The sequence below is a fragment of the Microcebus murinus genome, chromosome 1 (genome assembly GCF_040939455.1).
Source record: "Microcebus murinus isolate Inina chromosome 1, M.murinus_Inina_mat1.0, whole genome shotgun sequence".
In the NCBI taxonomy this organism is placed as follows: domain Eukaryota; kingdom Metazoa; phylum Chordata; class Mammalia; order Primates; family Cheirogaleidae; genus Microcebus; species Microcebus murinus.
Window position 1 is genome coordinate 144,865,631 of NC_134104.1, and position 21,507 is coordinate 144,887,137.

At 58.4% G+C, this 21,507-nt stretch overlaps 1 protein-coding gene across 2 annotated transcripts; it reads left to right on the plus strand.

Annotated features, from left to right (window-relative positions):
- The first annotated feature begins 1,384 nt into the window (after positions 1-1,384).
- On the plus strand, positions 1,385-21,262 carry VILL (villin like). 2 transcript variants are annotated; one of them, XM_020285483.2, is made up of 20 exons: positions 1,385-1,440; positions 6,220-6,286; positions 6,443-6,517; positions 6,855-7,060; positions 8,275-8,383; positions 9,723-9,833; positions 10,141-10,340; positions 10,717-10,795; positions 10,895-10,993; positions 11,593-11,731; positions 13,143-13,243; positions 15,627-15,764; positions 15,869-16,027; positions 16,551-16,730; positions 17,519-17,664; positions 18,492-18,636; positions 19,871-20,056; positions 20,262-20,330; positions 20,486-20,749; positions 21,010-21,262. In XM_020285483.2, exons 2-20 carry the CDS (start codon positions 6,221-6,223, stop codon positions 21,121-21,123), a joined length of 2,586 nt encoding a protein of 861 aa, XP_020141072.2. In that variant the 5' UTR covers positions 1,385-1,440; position 6,220; the 3' UTR covers positions 21,124-21,262. The 2 variants fall into 2 exon arrangements, with proteins under 2 accessions (XP_020141072.2, XP_075862492.1); XM_076006377.1 differs by lacking the exons at positions 1,385-1,440; positions 6,220-6,286; positions 6,443-6,517; positions 6,855-7,060; positions 15,869-16,027 and having other exon boundaries at positions 7,197-8,383.
- The last annotated feature ends 245 nt before the right edge of the window (positions 21,263-21,507 follow it).

Genomic DNA, 21,507 nt, shown 5'->3' on the forward strand with positions numbered 1-21,507 from the left:
CTCAGGGAGACTGGAACTTGGCAGGAAACTGGACGCAGACAGGCCTGAGCTCTGCCCGCTGACATTTAGAGGCCCCCAAAGAGACAGATGAGGCTGGGGAGATGGTGGCAGAACTGACTACCAGCTTTGGGGAGAGAGAGGGGGTGCCGATGACCTAGGAAAGTGCCAGCTCCAGGGAAGGCGGGAACAGAGCGAAATAGAGTGGCCCATGTGGAGTATGGGAGCCGAGGAAGTGGGGAGAAGTGAGTCTGCAGAACTTTGCTGGGCACGGGGACAAAAGGAGACGGGAAACAAGCATGCACAGGTGAAGCCAAATATACGCCCATGGTCACAGACAGGGACAGACACACTGTCGTCACACGTGGGAATCAGACGGGCCCGCCATGACACAGGCACACCCAGGGACCTAAACCACGGCTGTTAAACACAGCCACACACTGGCTGCAGGTCTGCTGGGCACAGATGGCCCCAGAGTTCCCGGAGTCCCCCTACCCTGTGACAAGGACCTCTACGGGGTGAAGACTGGGCACAGGGAAAGGGGCCTGGCCGGCGGGCAGGTTCAGCAGCGTGTCCTTGGAGGGGCTGCCCACCCTGGCTGGGACTGAGGCCTGTGGCCTAACGTAAGGGGAGGCTGTGCCCTGGAATTTCTGGAAGGTTCTACTTCCAGCAGCTCCTCCACCTCACAGTCACAGAGAAAGTGGCAGTCGGGGTGGCAGCCGAGATGTGGGAGCGGTGTCTTCCCTGCCAGAGCTAGGCTGGTCTTCAGCACTGTGATAGTGGTTAAAAAAAAAAAAAAAGAAAAGAAAGAAAGAGGAAAAAAGAAAAAAAAAAAGAGCTGGGCTGGCCTCTCCCACGATGGGTATCAGGGCTCCCTGGGGAGGGCTGTACCAGGCAGTGAGCCAAGTTTGGGGGCAGGGACAGCAGAGATGCCTAGAGGGCGCCCTGGCCACCTTCCGCCACCTCCTGAAGCTGCCTCAGCCCCACAGAGCCTGACCCCACCACCCAGCCTGGGTCCTACTTCCTCCTCAAGTTTGCTGGAGTGGCCTGGCCCTCTGGGCCCAGGGAGAGTCCCCCGCCCAGCAGGTGAGGAGGCAGGGGCCCGGCAAGGCTCCCAGAGAAGGAAATCACACACACCCTCCTTAGCCCAACCAGGTCTCCATCGTCTGCCACTGGTACCCAAGAGGTGAGGCCTGGCCGACTCAGCCCCGGCCTTGGCAGGGCACTGGCTCCCAGCCGCCTCAGTCAATATTTGTAGACTGACTAATTGATTGACCAAGTTTGAATGCCCAGCCTGCTGAGTGCTAAGCAGCGGGGTGTGTCCTGCTGGGCAGGAGCTGGGATTGAGTTACAGTGGAGGGGGGCAGTGGGCAGAGCCTGGCCCCGTGCCAGGCCCAGCACTGCGGGCAGGAAGGGGGAAGGCGTGGGAGCGGTTTGCAGCAGGTAGGCCTGGGGGGGGGGGGCTCCCGGAGCCGGCAGGGAGGGGTGAAGGGGGGTGCTCGAGTCAAGGGTGTAGGTAGAGACAGGGTCCGGGGCTCAGGGGCGCAGAGCAGCAGCGGAGGAACTGGGGAGGCCTCGGAGCAGCCCAACAGGTGAGAACACTGACGGGGGCAGGGCAACCGTGGCCCTGGCAGCCCAGGTGGAAGAAAGTGGCAGATTTTTCACTTGGGTGGGGATCTCCGTGGCCCACAGAGTCGATGTGCCTGCCCCCACCCCCACCTCGCCCCCTTCCCCCTTTCCCCCTCCAGCAGGCGCCCTTCCCCCTTTCCTACAAGTTGAGCGAAGTGACCTCGGGGCCTGCAGGTACGCAAGGAGGAAGGAAGGGCACTCCTGGCGGAGAGAAAGGGGCGCCAGAGGAGGGAGGCTGCACCTAGGGAAAGGAGAGGGCCTCGGGAGAAAGAAGGGGTGTCTGGAGGAGAAAGAGAGCACCCTGGGGTGAGGGGAGAGGGGAATTCAGGGCAGAGAAGGGGAGATCAGGGGAGGGAAGCGCTGGGGGGAAAAGGGGCACCCAGGAAAGGAGGGGGTGCCTGGAGAGAGAAGGGGGGGAAAGAAGAGAGTACGGGGTGAGGGGAGGGGAAATCAGAGCAGAGAAGGGGGAGGGAGGGGTACCAGTGGGGACAGCCACAGGGAGGGAAGGGGACCTCAGAGGAGGAACTGGGCATCTGGAAGAGAAAGGGGGCGCTGCATGGAGGGAGCACAACCCAGGGAAGAGAAGGGAGCTTCCAGGGGGAGGGTCCCCACGTGGGGAAATGGTGGAAGAGAGTCCCCCAGGGAAAGAGGGCAGGGGGGTGGGGGTTAGAGGAGGAGGTGCTCTGGAGACAGGGGCCATCCTGGGGGAGAAAGGGACCACAAGGGGAAAAGCAGGGGGTGCTGGGAGAGAAAGGGACCACAAGGGGAAAAGCAGGGGGTGCTAGGGGAGAGGGGGACACTCCCCCCACACCTTTGAGCATTCCTTCCCTGACCTCCCCCAGAGCCCAGGTGGAAGACAGTGAACACAGTGACACGGGGTGGGGCCTCAGGCCCTGGCAGCCTGACAGTTTGGCTCCCCAGGCTGGAGCTGCCTTCTGGGAAGGCTCCCAGCACCCTGGGGGGATGCTGCCCCTCCCAGCTCTGACTTCCTGGCTGCCAGTTTGACTTTCTTGTCTCACCTGGGGCCCTGGCTGCCACTGTTCTGAAGCCTGCCAAGAGTCTTCCTGTCTCTCTGTCAGTGTGTTACACTGTACCATGAGCTACATCTCAAAGATCCTGTCTACACCTCTGCTCGCTGCCTGCCTGGGCCCCTGGGCACTGTGCCTCAGTGGCCTGCAGCAGGGTCACTATTGCATGTCGCTGTGCTCACCACTCGGTGTCCTTATGCTTTCTGTTGCTTGAGGTCACCTATCATGGCCACTGTATCTGCCTGTCACTCACAGCACAGTCACACCAACAGGCCATCATCACTGCTTCCACAGTTCTCAGTGCAGTCAGAATGCACGAGTGACTCCCCGCTCCATTCATTTGCACTCAGTCCAGTTCGTGGGTCACACTCTTCATTCATTCAACGGCGACTTGCTGGGTGCCAGGCCGCTGGGATCTGGCAGTAAACAGAAGGACAAACCCCTGCCTTCAGGAATCTTCTGCTCTGATGAGGGTGACCAGTGCCAACACCATACTTGGTTTCCATAGAGTGTCAGATGCAGCTGTGTGCTGTCGGGAATGCAGCTTTAAACCCCTAGAAGGACCGCCCCTCTGCCTGGCCTGCCCCACAGCCTCCTGACCAGGATGACTGGGACTCAGCTCGGGGCAGCCCCCTTCCCCACTCCCCCCACTTCCATGGCCGCCTTGTTGGGTGTCACCCATAGTGTACCGTGAGCTCACCAGGGCCAGACCCAGGGGTCCTGGGGTAAAGGCACCCTATGGCACCCATAGCACCTATGGCCTTGCCTCTGATTCTGTATCGCTCCTCTCACTTGTTCCCCCAGGTCACACAATGGCAGCAGAGCCAAGGGTGTTCCTCCTGTTCATAAGACATAGCAGAAGTGGAGGGGGTGGGAGTTCACACCACACTAGGGCCAAAGAAGGGATGTCTGGGCCTGTTGAGCAAAGTAGCAATGAGAAGAGAAAGTTGCAGCTGGCGGGATTTAGGTTAGATGTAGAAAGAACCTCCAAGGATGAAAGAGCAGCGAATCACACACGGGTTTTCTGAAGGAGTGGTGCAGGGAAGCCTGGGGCAGTTGAGAGTGAACCATTGAGATGTAAGGAAATCGACAGAATAGAGAGCCCCCTTCTTCCCCCAGATGCCTCTTGTTCCACGTTTCTCTCCCTCCTCTGCACACTCAGAACCCACAGCACAAACTCATGCAAGCTAAATCGCTGTTTGCAGAGCCTGTGGCTGCTTGCAGATCCTTGCATGTGTGAAGAGTTCAGCCCTGTTTCAGGAATTTGTGGAGAGTGCATATTTCCGATTCGCGCAGCGCGCTCATGTCCGCTGAGCCTGCCTTGTGCCGCAGGCCGTCGGTCTTCAGAGACAGTCCTGCGTGCAGAGTCTGTCTGGGCTTTGCAGAACCTTTGTCTTGTCTGCAGAGCCTGTTTCTGCCCCGAGCCTGTGTCTATTTTCAGAGTCTAGGTCTCTTTAAACCATCTGTCCCTTCTTCCCTGTGTATAAGATTTGTTTTTACTGCAGAAGCTGCCCTGAGTGCAGAGCCCATCCCTGTCTACAGAGCTTGTCTGGTGTCCCTGTCTGGGATACCTCTTTCTGCCTAAAGACACTGTTTAGAAAGCTTTGAAGCTGTCTCTGTTGACAGTACCTGCCCCTGTCCGCAGAACCTGTTTCCTTTGCAATCCCTGTCTCTGTCTCCGGGCTATGTCTCTGATGGTAGTGATTTTTCCTATTTTAGAGCCAGGTTCTGTCTGCGGAATCTGAGCCCTTCGTGTAGCATCTATGACATTTCTCAGGGCCTTTGCCTGTTTGCACAGACTATCTGAATTTCCCTGGGTAGAAACTGTGTTTGCACGGTTTGTTCCTACGAAGAGTTTGTCACTGTCAGGGGAGCGCCTGTGTCTTTCTGCAGAGCCTATGCCTGTCTGCACACTCTATCCTATTTCCATGTATACAGAGCATTTACCTATTTTCAGAACTCGCCTTCTTGTATAAAGCCTGTCCCTATTTGCAGAACCTGGGGCTCCCCACAGAACCCAGCCCTGTTCCAAGATCCTACCCATGTCTGGAGCATCTGTGCTGATTTCTCTGCCAGCTCTTTTCAGCAGATCCTGTCCCTCTCTGGAGAAGCTGTCACTGTTAACAGAGCCTGTCTATCTGCAGAACCTGTGTAGGCTCGTAAAACCTCTCCCTATTTGCAAAGCCTCTGCCTATGGAGCCTTCGTCTAAAGGGCCTTTTTTCAGCACTTGAATCCCTTTGCAGAGCTCACGATTGTTTCCTCAGCCTGTTCCCACCTTCCTGCATGCAGGAATTGAGTTTGTCTCAAAGGCTGTCCTGCATGCAGAGCCTGACCGTGTCTAGAGAGGTTCTGCCTGTGTCAAGAGCCTGACCCTGTCTGGGAAGCATTTCTCCGGCTGAACACGCCGCACCTGTTGGCTGAGCCTTGCCTATCTATGTACCTGTCCATATCTGTTCCTTGTACAAAGAATTCCTGTATAAGAGTGTGTCCCTTATACAAAGAGTTCCTGTCTTAAGGGTTTAACCCCATCTTCTTTTGCAGAGGCTTTCCCAGTCTGCAAAGCTCCTCCAATGCAGAACCTGTGAATGTTGTAGAGCCTTTGTGTTCACAATCTTTGCTTCTGTTTGCCTGTCCCATCTGAATCTCCCTGGGTAGAGTCTATGTCTGTTTGAATAGACTGTCCTCCTACACATAGAGGAGCCCCTGTCTCTAGAACTTACTGCTGCCAAAAGAATATGTAACTGTTGCAATACGTTGCAATCCCTTCTTCTGTCTGAGGAAGCTGTCCCTGTTTGCAAAGCCTATGCCTGTTTGCAGAGCCTTTTTCTGTCTAAATAGCCTATCCCTGACTGCAGATCCACTGTCTTTCTGCACAGCCTGTTTCTAACTCCCTGTTTGCAGAGGTTGTTGCTGTGTTCAAAGCCTGGCCCTATCCAGAGAGCTCAGCCCAGCTTTAAGAGTGTACCCACAGACATGGCTGGGCGAGGTGGCTCATGCCTGTAATCCTAGCACTCTGGGAGGCCGAGCGGGCGGATTGCTCAAGGTCAGGAGTTCAAAACCAGCCTGAGTGAGACCCCATCTCTACTATAAAAAAAAAATAGAAAAAAATTAATTGGCCAACTAATATATATAGAAAAAATTAGCCGGGCATGGTGGTGCATGCCTGTAGTCCCAGCTACTACTCGGGAGGCTGAGGCAGGAGGATTGCTTGAGCCCAGGATTTTGAGGTTGCTGTGAGCTAGGCTGACGCCATGGCACTCTAGCCTGGGCAACAGAGTGAGACTCTGTCTCAAGAAAAAAAACAGAGTGTACCCCCCCACAGACAAATGAGGCCCCTGTTTGCAGAGCCTCTATGTGCTAGTCTGTAGTACTTGTCCCGCTTGCTGACATGTGTGCGTTTACAGAGCCACCTCCTGAAAGTCGTTTGATGAAGGGGCTTTGGAGAGCGGAAGGTGGGGAGAGTTCTGGCTTGGAGCGCAGGGTGCAAGCGGTCAGGGCTTGGCCTCCAGCCTGAGAACTCTGGCTCTTGTTCCCTGTGTCCCCCCTCATTCCTGCCTGGCCTAGGATGGACGCCGGCAAGGGCCTGCCAGCCATCAAGAGCCATAGGGAACTCCACATATGGATCATTGAGGTGAGAGGCATGACCAGACAGCAGAGTTGGTGACATGGAAGAGTGTGGGGTCTCTGACACCAGCTTCCTCCCACACCCAACTCAAAGCTCTGGGTGTCACAGGTGGCGGGGGAAGGGGGGTGTCCCGAGTTATCCCTAGACACTCTCCTTTCCAAGAACCTGAAGATGGTGCCAGTACCAGAGAAGGCTTATGGGAACTTTTTCGAAGAACACTGCTATATCATCCTTCATGTGAGTCACCTGGGGAGTCCGTGTGAGCAGGTGACATGGCCCAGGGCTGGGGAGACTGACAGCACAGACAGAAACTCTGCCCTGGGATGAGGCAGGTTGAGAGCCCCAGAATCACATCCGCCCCCGGGCACAGCCATTAAGGATTCTTCGCCCTGCCCTTCCCCCTCACCCCCTCCTGTCCTTGGAAGCACCTTCCCAAGGTCTCCTCCTCTGGGCCCTTGGTACATTCTCTACCTGGACCTGGCTCTTCGTCTACGCCTTAGCCCCCGGTCCCTCACCCCCCCCCCGGGTCCCCTGTCCCCCGCCCCCCACCCACACGCAGACGCGTGGGCCCTAGGTCCCCCAGGGCCCGAAGCCAACGCAGGCGGCGTCCAGCGACCTGCACTTCTGGGTCGGGAAGGAGGCGGGAGCGGAAGCGCAGGGCGCTGCGGGCGCCTTCGTGCAGCGCCTGCAGGAGGCGCTAGGAGGCCAGGCCGTGCAGCACCGCGAGGCGCAGGGCCACGAGTCCCACTGTTTCCTCAGCTACTTTCGCAAGGGGATCATGTGAGTGGCGGGCCGGGGAGGATGGTGGGGTGGAAGAGGGGGAAACAGTGGGCGCCTAGGCTGGTGCAGCCTTGGGGTGTCCATCTTCCTCATCCGCTGATTGGGGATGGGGGCGGACGACGCCTTTATACCCCACGATCCACCCATTTAAGTACAGATCCATTTCAGTGACTTTTAACAGACGTGTGCAACCATCACCACAATTTTAGAACATTGTCATCACCCTAAAAAGAAGCCCCACACCTTTTAGCAGTCACTTGGCATTTCCCTCCAACACTCCCTGCCCTGCCTCAGGCAACCAGGCATGTACTTCCTGTCTGCATTTGCCCGTTCTGAGCATGCAGTGGAAATGGAATCCTCTAAGTGGTCATTCCTGGCTGGCTCTTTCCGCTTACCATACTGTTTTCAATGTTCATCCACGGGGCAGCATGTATTATTACTTTATTTTTTATTGCCAAATAATATTCCACTGTATTGTTATGCCGCATTTTATTTATCCAGTCATCATTTAATGGACTTTGGGTTGTTTCTGCTTTTTGGCTGCTAGGAATCATGCTTCTATGAACATTTGTGTACATGTTTTTATGTGGACATGTGTTTTCATTTCTCTTGAAACCTGGGAGTGGACACCATTGTTGTTTTGAGTTTGCTTTTATGTGCTGGTAGAAATGTTCTGTAGGTTGCTTCAAGTGTTTTGTAAAATTAATAATTGCAATATATTTAGGAATATAGGAAACTGCCAATATTCAACCATTTCCATTTCATACAGTTGTACCTAATACATGCATATAGTATATACATGAACACATGCACACAAGTTTATGTACACATGCAGAAACACATACCACTCCCATGTGTGTCCACCCATAGATGGGCATATGTGAATAGTCATGTCCATCTACACACATATATGCTATTGCCCACTTCCATGCATTTACATCTAGACTTACATGGATAAACATGTACACTATGCCCATGAATGTATACACATGTACATGTATATGCATGTGTCCATATCACTACACAAGGATAAACAAATGCACACTCATGCCTCATGTGTGTACCCATGTACTTGTACATACATATGTTCACACAGACTCAAGTGAATGTATTCAACAGACAGACATCCCCCACATACATACATGTACGTGCTCACATCTGCGCTCATTCGTGCACATTCTGTGTGCTTACATAGGACCCCATTCCCTCCTCAGCTACAGAAAGGGAGGGCTGGCCTCAGACCTCAAGCATGTGGAAACCAACGTGTTTAACATCCAGCGACTGCTGCACATCAGAGGGAGGAAGCACGTGTCTGCCACCGAGGTGAGGGCTGCCAGGGGAGCCTCTTGACCCGAGGTGAGGGCTGCCAGGGGAGCCTCTTGACCCGAGGTGAGGGCTGCCAGGGGAGCCTCATGACCTCTGGACTCAGCTGGGAGTGGGTGTACTGAGGTAGAAGGAAGTGTGAAAATTGGCAGGGGGTCAGGGAGCTGCCAGCATTCATTCCCAGATGGCTTTGTTGGATGAGAAGAGAGGGCGCCAGACGGACTTCTAGCTTCTAGCCCCACCTCTGCCACTACTCCCAGACCCTCGGTTTCCTCATCTGTCTCATGGGCATAGCATACTAAGAATTTGGGCAGAGGAAGCAGGCAAGAAGGCACATGTGGATGATCCTTGTCAGCAGCACCATGGGAGGTGGTGTGATGTGGGGACAGCCTCACACTCACACGCATTGTCATTGTGCGTGCACAGAGTGTGTGCATATGGGTGCATATGCATAGTGGAGCTTAGGGCTACTTTAGTCCATGTAGTGCCCTTTCTTCTACTGCCAGGAAGTTAAAGGAAAATACAGGCCGTGTTAGAACAAGACATTTTGCTGCCATCTGGCTGGAATTTAGTGTAATGAACATTCAGGTGGACGATGTCTACAATGAGAGTGGCCACCCTTGAGTTATGCGTGTTACAGTATGCACAGTATGTGGCAGCCCTATGACACACAGAGAGTCCCACACAGGCTCTGCACTGTCACCCACAGACCCAGTGACCATCATCTCTGATCACCCAGGGACACAGTTCAGCCCCAGGCTTTGCCTATTATCCTGGCATAATAATCATTTAAAGTACCCCCTTTTGCTCTCAACAGTGGCTCAGTTTGGATAACTGTCCTTGTCCATAGGTGTACACTCTCCCTCACACAGGCACACATATGCAGTCATCATGAGCGCACACACTTGCTCCCATCTGACATGCTCCTACATATGTGCATGTGTACATGAAGACACACACAACACAGATAAACAGATACATATACCCCACATGTATACATGTACAACTACAGACACGCACCGAGTGAAAAGTGTCACAGTCACTTTTCACTATGTGACTAGTGAAAAGTCACATAGTAGACCTGTGGGATGCAGCATTACCTACAGCCACACGTGCCTAGAGATGCACATAACCACACCCACAGAGTGACCCCCAAAGTCACATATGGTTCCACAGATGCATGCCTGCATGCCATGACAGGTAGTGTCAGTCACACATACATTCAGTTGCACGTAGCTTCATGCGCACAAGTGACACATTCCCTATGCTCCCCTCCAGCCGGGCGCTGGTGGTGTGACTGACACCTTGTCTCCCTCCCTGCCTCTCCTGGCTCTGGCAGGTGGAGCTCTCCTGGAACAGCTTTAATAAGGGTGACATCTTCCTGTTGGACCTAGGCAGGGTGATGATCCAGTGGAATGGGCCCAAGACCAGCATTTCTGAGAAGTCTCGGGTCAGTGTCTGTCCCAGAAACTGGGGGGTGCAGGGCTTGGGGGGTGGTCTTCCAGGTGCCTATCTTCCCACCACCCCAAGAGGTGGACTTGGCTCCCTGCCATTACCCAAGAAGCACCTACTATATACAGGCTGAGTTCAAACCCTGCACTGGTAGTGTCCCCTGGATGCCAGCATGAGGGGACACTACCAGTGTCCCCATGCCCCAGGCTCTGGGAGCTGAGCAGTGACAGGAGGGCTCTCGCTGGGCTGTGTCAGGAGTGAGGGGAATGCTGGTATAGCCCTGACTGCCAAGTCCTCTCCTGCAGGGGCTGACCCTGACCCGCAGCCTTCAGGAAAGGGAACGTGGTGGTCGTGCGCGGATTGGTGTGGTGCATGATGAGGCCGAAGCCACTGATCTCATGCAGATCATGGAGGCTGTGCTGGGCTGCAGAGCAGGTAGCGTGCGTGCCGCCATGCCCAACAAGAGTATTACCCAGCTGCAGAAGGCCAACGTCCGCCTCTACCAGTGAGCAGAAGCGGGGGCGGGCAGGGTAGGTGGGACAGGCCGGGATTGTACGTCCATGATTACTGCAATAACACAGTCCCTCTAGAAAGCCCTTCAGAAAAGGCTGGTGGGTTTCTGGGACAGGCCATGTGGACCTTGGACCCAGCTTGTATTCTGGCGTGGTGTGTGGCTGCCTTGCTGAGAAACCCATTGTACAGACAGGGGGACTGTGGCCTTGCCTAAGGCTCCACAGCAAGGCTGCTGTAAAGTCAAGACCAAGGCTAGGGAGCCAGCCCCCATGCCTCCATCTTGCGGTGGGAGGGTTGGTATAAAGGGGCTGGAGTGGAGCCAGGTCAGGGAGGGCTGGGTTGGCCACACCTGGGTGCCTGTCCCTCAGTGTCTATGAGAAGGGTGAGGACCTGGTGGTCCAGGAGTTGGCGACCCGCCCACTGACCCAGGACCTACTGCAAGAGGAGGTGAGGAAGGCCTGGCCCCAGCTGCCCCCATCTGCCTCCACCCTACACCCCCCAGTCCAGACTGGACCACCTGCTGACTAACCCCACCTTTGCTCCCAGGACTGCTGCATCCTGGACCAGGGTGGCTTTAAGATCTATGTGTGGCAGGGACGCAAGTCCAGCCCCCAGGACAAAAAGGCTGCCTTCACCTGGGCTGCGGTGAGGCCCTGGGCCCCTCCCTGTCTGAGAGGGACGTAGCACTGCCCTGGGGTCTGAACAGCAGGTAGCCCTGCCTTGATCTGGTTGGGGGGGTGGCCTGCCCTAATATTTGGTAGGGAGGACTCTGCCCTGGGGTCTCAGAGAGGAAACAGCCCTGTGCTGGAGTTCCAGCTGGGAAACATCCCTACCCTGGGGGCTCAAGGGAAGTAGCCCTGCCCCAGGGGCCTTGACTGAGAACGAAGTCCAGGTGGCATCTAGGAAACCATTGTAAAAGGGGATCGTGGCCCTGCATTCGGGGCGGGGAGCCTACTGAGCATCCCTTCCCTTCTGGTGGTGGGGGAAAAGACGGGGCTCTGCCTGGGATCTGTGGGGTCGTCACAGCCAGCCTTTCCTGAGGTCCGGACTAAGGGGACCCTGCCTACCCTCAGGGACCTCAGAGAAGTCAGTAGCGACAGAGTCAATTCGTTAAGTGGGTCGTGAGCTCTGTTAATTAAGGCTTCTCAGACCTGGGCTGTCCCCGCAGCCCGAGCGGAGGTCCCCAGGGGGCGGAGCGGAGCAGTGGGCTCTGGGTGGCAGGCCTGACGGAGCCGCCGCCCCAGGGCTTCATCCGGGCCAAGGGCTACCCGACCTACACCAACGTGGAAGTGGTGAACGACGGCGCCGAGTCGGCCGCCTTCCAGCAGCTCTTCCGGACGTGGTCTACGCAGCGGGGCAAGAGCAAGAACCCGGGCGGGACGAGTGAGCAGGCGGGGCGGGGCGGGGCCGGCGGGGCGGGACGGGATAGGTAAGAGGGCGTGTCGGTGGGGGCAGGGCCGGCGGGGCGGGACGGGATAGGTAAGAGGGCGTGTCGGTGGGGGCGGGGCCGGCGGGCGGGACGGGATAGGTAAGAGGGCGTGTCGGTGGGGGCGGGGCCGGCGGGCGGGACGGGATAGGTAAGAGGGCGTGTCGGTGGGGGCGGGGCCGGCGGGCGGGACGGGATAGGTAAGAGGGCGTGTCGGTGGGGGCGGGGCCGGCGGGCGGGACGGGATAGGTAAGAGGGCGTGTCGGTGGGGGCGGGGCCGGCGGGCGGGACGGGATAGGTAAGAGGGCGTGTCGGTGGGGGCGGGGCCGGCGGGCGGGACGGGATAGGTAAGAGGGCGTGTCGGTGGGGGCGGGGCCGGCGGGCGGGACGGGATAGGTAAGAGGGCGTGTCGGTGGGGGCGGGGCCGGCGGGGCGGGACGGGATAGGTAAGAGGGCGTGTCGGTGGGGGCGGGGCCGGCGGGGCCGGACGGGATAGGTAAGAGGGCGTGTCGGTGGGGGCGGGGCCGGCGGGCGGGACGGGATAGGTAAGAGGGCGTGTCGGTGGGGGCGGGGCCGGCGGGGCGGGACGGGATAGGTAAGAGGGCGTGCCGGTGGGGGCGGGGCCGGCGGGCGGGACGGGATAGGTAAGAGGGCGTGTCGGTGGGGGCGGGGCCGGCGGGCGGGACGGGATAGGTAAGAGGGCGTGTCGGTGGGGGCGGGGCCGGCGGGACGGGACGGGATAGGTAAGAGGGCGTGTCGGTAGGGGCGGGGCCGGCGGGGCGGGATGGTAAGAGGGCGTGCCGGTAGGGGCGGGACGGGTAGGGGCGTGTCCGGCGGGGGCGGGATAGGTAAGAGGGCGTGTCCGGCCGGGCGGGATAAGTAAGAGGGCGTGTGGGGCGGGGCGGGATAGGTAAGAGGGCGTGTCTGGCGGGGCGGGATAGGTAAGAGGGCGTGTCTGGCGGGGCGGGATAGGTAAGAGGGCGTGTGGGGCGGGGCGGGATAGTAAGAGGGCGTGTCGGTGAGGGCGGGGCCGGAGGGGCAGGGCGGGATGATAAGAGGGCGTGTCGGTGGGGGCGGGACGGGTAGGGGCGGGGCCGGCAGGGAGGGATAGGTAAAAGGCGTGTCTGGCAGGGCGGGGTGGGATAGGTAAGAGGGTAAGAGGGCGTGTCGGGCGGGGCGGGGCGGGATGGTAAGAGGGTAAGAGGGCCTGTCGGCGGGGGCGGAACGGGTAGGGGCATATCCAGTGGGGCGGGGTCGGGCCTGCGGGTGGGCAGGGGGCGGGGCAGAACTGGGCGGGATGGTTAAGGAGTGGGCGAGGGCGGGGACAGGGGCAAAGAACGCCACTGACACCCTCTGCCCCACCTTCAGATAAACTGATTCCGGCAAAGCTGGACGTGGGCTTGCTGCACAGCCAGCCTGAGCTAGCGGCCCAGCTCAGGATGCTGGACGACGGCTCTGGGAAGGTGGAGGTGAGTGAGGGGCACTGGCTTAGCTGGGGGAAGATGGGCACATGGGGCTACGCCTCCTCTACAGGTGACCGATATGACTGCTATCTAAAGTGACCCAGGTACATGCAGGTGCACATCCACACACAACCAGGGACACCAAGGGGCATATGTGCATATACACACCCCCTCCCAACAGGCGGCTCATACACGGTCACATCAAGCCTAATTATACACAGCTACAGCCACTCACATAACTCAGACACACAGCACAGTAGCACTTGGACACTTAATTGTGCCTTGTCATATGATACATATGACAATGCAGACACACATAATCATACCTTATAATTGCACATAATCACGGCCATGCAATCACAGCCAAGTATACAACTCCAAATATGAAATTGCCTATACTTGTATACCACAATCACACACAACCATCAACCTGCAGGGACGCACCAACACAACACAGTCACACATCAACCACAGCCCCACACACCCAACCCCCAACATACAGTCATACACTGTCAGCCTCTCATCTGGTCTCAGACCAATGTTCTGGGAGATGCAGGGGTTGGGGGCCAAGTCCAGGCTCTGTATAGGGTGGGGTTGCATCTTGTTGGCTGACTCTAGGCAGAGCCCTTAATTCCTTTAGGTCTTAGTTTTCAAATCTGTATAATGAGTTCATTTCTGCACTATGCTTTCATCTGGCCCCAAGGCGGACATGGGGATGCTGTGAAACTATGAGAACAGGACTACTGGGCCTATCTATGTAAGGGGTCCTAGTCTGAAGGCAGGTGGAGGTCAGAGAAAACACAAGACTTCCTCCTACCTTTGTGCTAATGTGGATGGATGGACAGAGGTGATGAGTGGAAGAGACAGGAGGAGAAGGGGCAAAGGGGGAAGAAGGGGGAGAGAGGAAGACAGGGAGGGGGGACAAGGAGAGACAGGGAGTGGGGAGGGGACAGAAAGAAAGGTGGAGGTGGGGTGGAGGAAGAGCAGGGAGAAATGGGGTACAGAGAGAGGAGAAAGGGGGGCCAGGGAGAGATGGGGAACACAGAGACAGAGAGGGCCAGACCGGCAGAGAGGGAGACAGAGAAGCAGAGAGGAAGGAGAGGAAGGGAGGGAAGGAGGAGTCTGGGACCCAGGCTCCAAGCACAAAGGCAGAGAGGGGTTCCTCCCAGCAGGCAAGTGGAAGGAAGGCAGAGAGGGCCTGAGCCAGGAGCCTGGGCTGCCAGATAGGTGCCACTCTTGGATGGCATGTGGTTGGAGTCAGCCTCTTCTGCAAAAGGTAGGACTCTGGATGCTTTGGTCTGGAGGGGAACTTCCCCAGAGAGGGCTGTCGGGCTCAGTGTAAAGGATGTGTAAAGGGTAAAGGATGCCGTGTGTTGTTTCCTGCCACATGCAGGTAGTGAGGTAGGCGTCACGTTCCCATTTACCAGTGGGAAATACTGAAGCTTAGCATGGTCTCATGGCCAACACGGGGCAGACCTGGGATATGACCCAGTCTGCCTGGCTCCATGCTCAGCTACCCACAGAAACAAGAAATCATGTCATTGAAGTGTTTTCCCTTTAGTCTTTGAACAGACTTTGTGGGTTTTTGTTTTTATGAGACAGAGTCTCACTCCGTCGCCCTGAGTAGAGTGCCATGGCGTCAGCCTAGCTCACAGCAACCTCAAACTCCTGGGCTCAAGCAATCCTGCTGCCTCAGCCTCCTGAGTAGCTGGGACTACAGGCATGCACCACCATGCCCGGCTAATTTTATATACATATATATATATATAGGTTGTCCAGCTAATTTCTTTCTATATATTTTTTAGTAGAGATGGGGTCTTGCTCTTGCTCAGGCTGGTCTCGAACTCAGGAGCTCGAATGACCCGCCCACCTCGGCCTCCCAGAGTGCTAGGATTACAGGCGTGAGCCACCTCGCAGGCTTTGTGTTTTTGAAATGACACTTGAAGACAGGAAATTTTTCCACGAGCTCCAAGTTCTCACTTTCTGCCTCATGTCTGCTGCCCTGGCCTGAGCAGCGAGTGGCTGTGAGGGGACCTGTCACCTACCAGGACTGTGGCCAGTGGGGTCTGGTTGGGGGTGGGCACATGGCAGGGGTCGGAGCCATCTCAGTGGCCTCTGGCGTCCTCACCACTTTTTGCCCAGTTACCACACACAACCCAGAGTCCTGGCTGAGGGCAGGCTGGCGCCAGCATGGTGGTTTTCAGGGGGCCATGGGGAAAAGGGTCACCTGCAGAGTTTGCACAAGCCCAGCATGAAGCACGGGGTGGGCACAGAGCTGAGGGTGAGCCCCCCGCCCAAACAGCTGAGGAATGCTTTGGAGGCCGAGGGGAGCTTTCTGGCTGTTTCAGGTAGAGGAGCCACCTGTACCCACTGGTCCCCTGTTCCCCAGGTGTGGTGCATCCAGGACTTATGCAGGCAGCCTGTGGACCCCAAGCATCACGGACAGCTGTGCACAGGCAACTGCTACCTGGTCCTCTACACATACCTGAAGCTGGGCCGCGTCCAGTACATCCTGTACCTATGGCAGGTGTGCCGGCCTACGGGTGGGGGTCTGCACCTCAAAGCCCAAGAGCTGGGACCTGAGAGTAGGATGTGAGAGCCGCACCAGGCCCTCACTGCCCCCACCTGCAGGGCCACCAGGCCCCCGCAGATGAGATCAAGGCCCTGAACTGCAATGCTGAGGAGCTGGACGCCATGTACTGTGGAGCCCTGGTGCAAGAGCACGTGACCATGGGCAGTGAGCCTCCCCACTTCCTCGCCATCTTCCAGGGACAGCTGGTGGTCTTCCAGGTAGGGTCTGCCTTACTGCCGTGGTGGCAGTAAGGCGGACCCTCCATGTCCCATGCACCGCACCTCCATGTGCCCATGGCCCTTGCACATGCTTGCTAAGCACCCTCTCTTCAGGCCTGGGGGCGGCTTACCATCATCTCCTAGTCCCCTGGTGCTTGTCCAAGGCCCAGGAGTGCCAAGGGTGACCCTCGCCTGAGTTTCTTCCCTTGGTCCCCGAGCCAGAGGAGGAAGTTGAGTCAAAAGGGAGCCAGGACCTTGCCTGGGGTCACACATGGGCAAAGCCAGTCTACACTTTCCCCTTCAAGGCCCGGCCAGCTGTCCCTTGCCTGGCAGAGACGGGGTGGGGGTCCAGTTAGAAAGGGCCTGCTCCCTGTCCTAGCCCACACTCCTCCCTTGAGGGTCCAGAAGATAGTGGTGGCTTCAGGCGAGGGTCCCTGAGCCCTGAGGTAGTTTGTCCCCCACTGGGACAGGGAAGTGGCCCCCAGGAGCCCTTGCCTCAGCCTGAGGCCCAGCCCTCTTTTAGGGGAGCACCGGGCACAAGGGAGAGGGGCAGCCAGCCCCCGCTGCGAGGCTCTTCCACGTGCAGGGAACTGACAGCCACAACACCAGGACCATGGAGGTGGCAGCCCGCGCCTCATCCCTCAACTCCAGTGACATCTTCCTGCTGGTCACAGCCAGCGTCAGCTACCTCTGGTTTGGGAAGGTATGCCCAGCACTGACCACTGACTCATGCCCCAGGGTAGTGGTGCCAGGCTGGGGGTGGGTCCCCTCCACAGGGGATGCAGGCTTCCAGTCCAGCCCCAGATAGTCCAATGGGGGACAGCGGGCAGGGGAAGCCACGGTGTCTCCTCTGGAACTTGGAGAAAGTTACAAAGTGACATGTGGGCTGGGCATGGTGGGCGGGTGTGTAGTCTCAGATACTTAGGAGGCTGAGGCTAGAGGATCAAGAGGCTGCAGTGAGCTAGGATTCCACCGTTGCACTGCGGTGTGGACGACAGAGTGAGACCTTGTCTCAAAAAACAAAAAAATTAAAAATGTTAAAAATTAAAATTTTTAAGAAAACACCAAAGGGACAGGTGGGCACGGGAGGGTCCACAGGTCAGCACCAAGCCAGGCCCAGGTGGCCTCCCTTCCTTACTGCCTTGAGCATGAGGCATGTCCCTTCCAAAGTCTCCTGGGAAAAGGGAGAGGCCTAGTCCAGTTTTCTGGAGTTTTCTCTAATCTTCAGCATAAACTGTGAATGACCCCCTAGCCTGAGGATCCCCAGCCCAGGCTCTAGACACGGGGATGGGGGGCTAGATGCTGTGACCCTGACCAGCTGTGGAGACCGGGGCCCTGGAGGGTGAGGAAGGGAGAGCCCTTGCTCACGCGTGCCCCACCAGCAGCCTGGCACCCCCATGACTCAAGCCTAGGCCCCCTGAGTGGGACGACGTGGCACTGGAGGTGGAGACCCCTCCCCGTGCAGGGCCTGACCCAGCCCTCTGCCTGCAGGGCTGTAACGGTGACCAGCGTGAGATGGCGCGGGTGGTGGCCCCTGCCATCTCTGGGAAGAGCGTGGAGACGGTGCTGGAGGGCCAGGAGCCTAGCCACTTCTGGGTGGCCCTGGGAGGCCGGGCCCCTTACCCCAGCAGCAAGAGGTAACAGGTTGGGAGGAGAGTGTTCTTACGCTGAGGAACTGAGGCCCCGAGAGGGTGGATTACTACTTAAGGTGCACACAGAGAGCTGGACAGGCGAGGCTAGACCTGAGGCCCAGGAGCCCAGCCCATCCTGCACTCCCAGCCTGGGTACGGGCGGCAGGAAGACAACTGGGAGAGCAGGGGCAGTGGCGCCCTCTGCTGGTAGAGTTCCCTCCCTGCATTGTTCCTGTCCTGGCCACAGGGACAAAGCATCATTCCCCAGCCCCACAGTCCCCAGGGGTCAGGGTGCCCGGTGTGCACGCATACAGTGTCATGTGACGTGTGGGTAACTGGCGTATGTGGAGTATTGAGAACAGGTATATGCAGTGGTGTGTGCGTGTGCATGCGTGCATGTGAGTGTGTGAGAGGGGACAGGGTGTGTAGCAGGGTAGGGCAGAGTGAGGCCACAAAGGGAGGAGGGAGCTCAGTCCCAGGTTGCTCCTGGTCTGCGTATGGGGCCTGGCTTGAGCTGCACAACCCCTAAGTCCCCTGAGCTCAGTAGGACTGCCACCCTGTGTACACGTGGGCCCACGCCTGTGGCACTGTCCCCACCTGGCTTCCCTCCTCCCACCAGGGAGGGGGAGACTCCAGCTCCCCCCTCCCCCCATGGCCAGCCCTCCCCTCCCCTTAAGGGCCTCTCCTGGGACATGTGTGGGGCGGCTCGTGTCACAGCTGGACCGGGGTGGGGGGCCCCTGGGGTGCAGAGAGGAGCAGAGTGCTCCTGGAGTGAATTAGCGGGTGGGTGGCGCTCAGAGCCCCGCTCACGGCCTGCTGTCCATGCCGGCCAGGCTCCCTGAGGAGGGCTGCAGCCACCAGCCACGCCTGTTTGAGTGCTCCAGCCAGATGGGCTGCCTGGTCCTCACGGAAGTGGTGTTCTTTAGCCAAGAGGACCTGGACAAGTATGATGTCATGTTACTGGACACCTGGCAGGAGGTACGGTGGCCACCCCTGTCTGGCTGGGGTGTGTCTCTGTTTGTGTAACTGGGTGTATCTAAACGTGTGACTCTGTGAGTCTGTGTGAGACTGTGTCACTGTGCTTGTGACACTGAGCAATTGTGTGGCTGTGGATGTGAGACCAGGGATGAGTGTGTCACCCTGTGGTGGCAGTGAGACTGCTGGAGACATGGCTGCGTGCTGGGACGCAGGGGTCACTGTGCCCATGTAGTTGCGTGTCACTCCCTGTGCCTTACCACAGCGTGTATGACTCCAGGGACTGAGTGCCTGTGTCTGAACATGCATTGGTGCCACATGCGTGACTGTGCATGGAACGCCTGATCATCTACGTGTGTGTGCTGATGCCGTGTGACTGTGCATTTTCCCCCATGGGCGCGGCTGTTTGCAAGACTGACCAGGTCAGTGACTGAGAGGTCATGTAAGGCCAGAACTGGCCAGACCAGTTATGGCTGTGAGCCTGGGTCAGAGAGAGGCTGTGTGTGTCTGCAGTCACATTTCTGCGTGGCCGCATGCCGTGTGCAGCTGGCGGGGTGTGTGCAGCTGTGGGATCGGATGTGATTTCTGTGTGCAGCCGTGTGTTGGACAATAGCAGATGGCGGTGCGTGGCGATGGGTGATCGTGTATCTGTGCCGCCGTGATGATGTGTGTGTGCCTCTGCATCACTGTGTACACGTGGGCCCATGCCTGTGGCACTGTGTGAATTAGTGATGAGGCCTTGGGCTCCCAGCTCACTCAGAAAAAACCAGAGCCCTTTCCCCAGCCCTGCGCCACCTGGCCAGCCCCAGCTCTGACCTGGAGCCTCCTGCGCACCCCCTCGATGATTCTGCCCCAGCCACGACAGCTTCCTTGTGTCCCTGCGTGTGCCAGCGCACTGCTGCCTCAGGGCCTTTGCACCAGCTGTTTCTTCTGGTTAGAACATTTACCCCCAGACATACACATAACTTGCTCCCTCATGGAAGGGCAGGGAGTTTTGTCTATGTGTTGTTGAATCCCAATGCCCAGAACAGTGCCTGCCACACAGCAGGTGTTCAGTAAATGCGCGTCTGTTACCTTGTGCGCTCATGGGTGTGTGGGCGTGGTGGCTTGCCCGGTGTGCGTCTGGTTGGCCAGCGTGTGCGGCTCTGAGACGTTTGATGGACAGGGAGTGGGTAGGAGGTGGCCAGCTCCGGTGGCCCCTCCACCTGCCCCAGGCCAGGCCCCCTCTGTGGCCCAGATCTTCCTGTGGCTTGGGGAAGCTGCCAGTGAGCGCAAGACGGCGGCAGTGGCCTGGGGCCGGGAGTACCTGGAGACCCATCCAGCAGGGAGGAGCCCGGCCACTCCCCTCGTGCTGGTCAAGCAGGGCCACGAGCCTCCCACCTTCACTGGGTGGTTCTCCACGTGGGACCCCTACAAGTGGATGGTGAGTGAGGCCTGAAGCCCCCAACCACACCCTGGTCCGCGGGAGAGGGGCCTGCCCCGGACAGACCATAGGAGGAGCACGGCCCGGGCTGGGGATCCCCAGTGTGTGTGAGGGAGGCCTGGTCTTGTGCTCAGGCCCCTCCCGAGTCCCGCTGGTGCCCCTCACCCTGCCCTGGCCCTGATCCCTGCCCTGTCTCTGCTCCCAGAACCAGCAGTCCCACGAGGAGGCGGACGCCAGCCTGGGAGCCGCACCTGCCGTGTCTGAGCTAACAGCAGTGAGTGCTGGGGCCCCCAGGCTTTCCCGCAGTGGCCTGGGCTCGGGGTGGCCCTGCTAGGCGGATGGAGTTACAGTGGGGACAGGAGTTCAGTTTGGCCTCCCAGTGGGCTGCCTGTCCCCGTCTCCTCCAGCCTGAGGCCCCTCTCTGGACAGGAAGTCAACAACCTCCAGCTATCCAGACGGCCAGGCGATGGCAGGGCAGGTCCCTTGACCCGGCAGGCCCTCCAGGACTCCCCGGACAGCTCAGAGAGTGAGCTGGCACCGCGCCCCAAGGCTGGTGGCAGTCACACCGACACCGGCACCAGCCCCGACATCAGCAGCACCAGCCCCTCGAGCAGTGGGGGCCTTTCCCGGGAACTGCTGCAGCACCAGGCTGCTGAGGACCTGCCAGAGGGCGTGGACCCCGCACGCAAGGAGGTGGGCACCGAGACCCCTGCCACTCACTGCCCCGGCACTGAGGCACCCAAGACTGAGCTGGAGGAGCCCAAGGCGGGGGCGACTGGTGGCAGGCAGTGGGCAGGCTGCCTCGGGAGAGGCGCGTTCTAGATGGGGTGGTGGGCAGACAGAAGTGGGGGAGTCCGAGCCCTGAATGACACTTCTAAATGGGACAGGATTCTGGGACCTGATGACACCTCTCCCTGCACCTTCCCCCTCCTCTCGCCCCCCCACCCCCCCAGTTCTATCTCTCAGACTCCGACTTCCAAGATATCTTTGGGAGGTCGAAGGAGGAATTCTACAGCATGGCCACGTGGAAGCAGCAGCAGGAGAAAAAGCGGCTGGGCTTCTTCTGAAGCCAGGCCCTCCCCTGCCTGTGCCGAGACCCCTGCTCGGACCCCCACACGCAGCTGCGCCCCTGGGGAGACCCTGCTCACACCCCCCGGGAGGCTCCTGGGTCGCCCTCCCCTTGTCAATAAAAGCTGGTGGCCCACCCCAGGTGCGGTATGTGTGCTGTCAAGCCTGGGTCACTCGGTGGGTGCAGCTCTCAGGAGGAGGGGGCCGTGGGGCTGCAGGGCATTAACACTCCAGAAGGACTAAGCCCTCTGACCCTCACCCCTGCAGGCATTTGTCGCTCCAGACACCCCTGCCCCGCTGGAGTGTGTGTGTGGGGGGGTGGAGACAGAGGTGCCGGGGTCCCGCACCCTGGGACACACACACACGCTCCACGGGGGATTTTC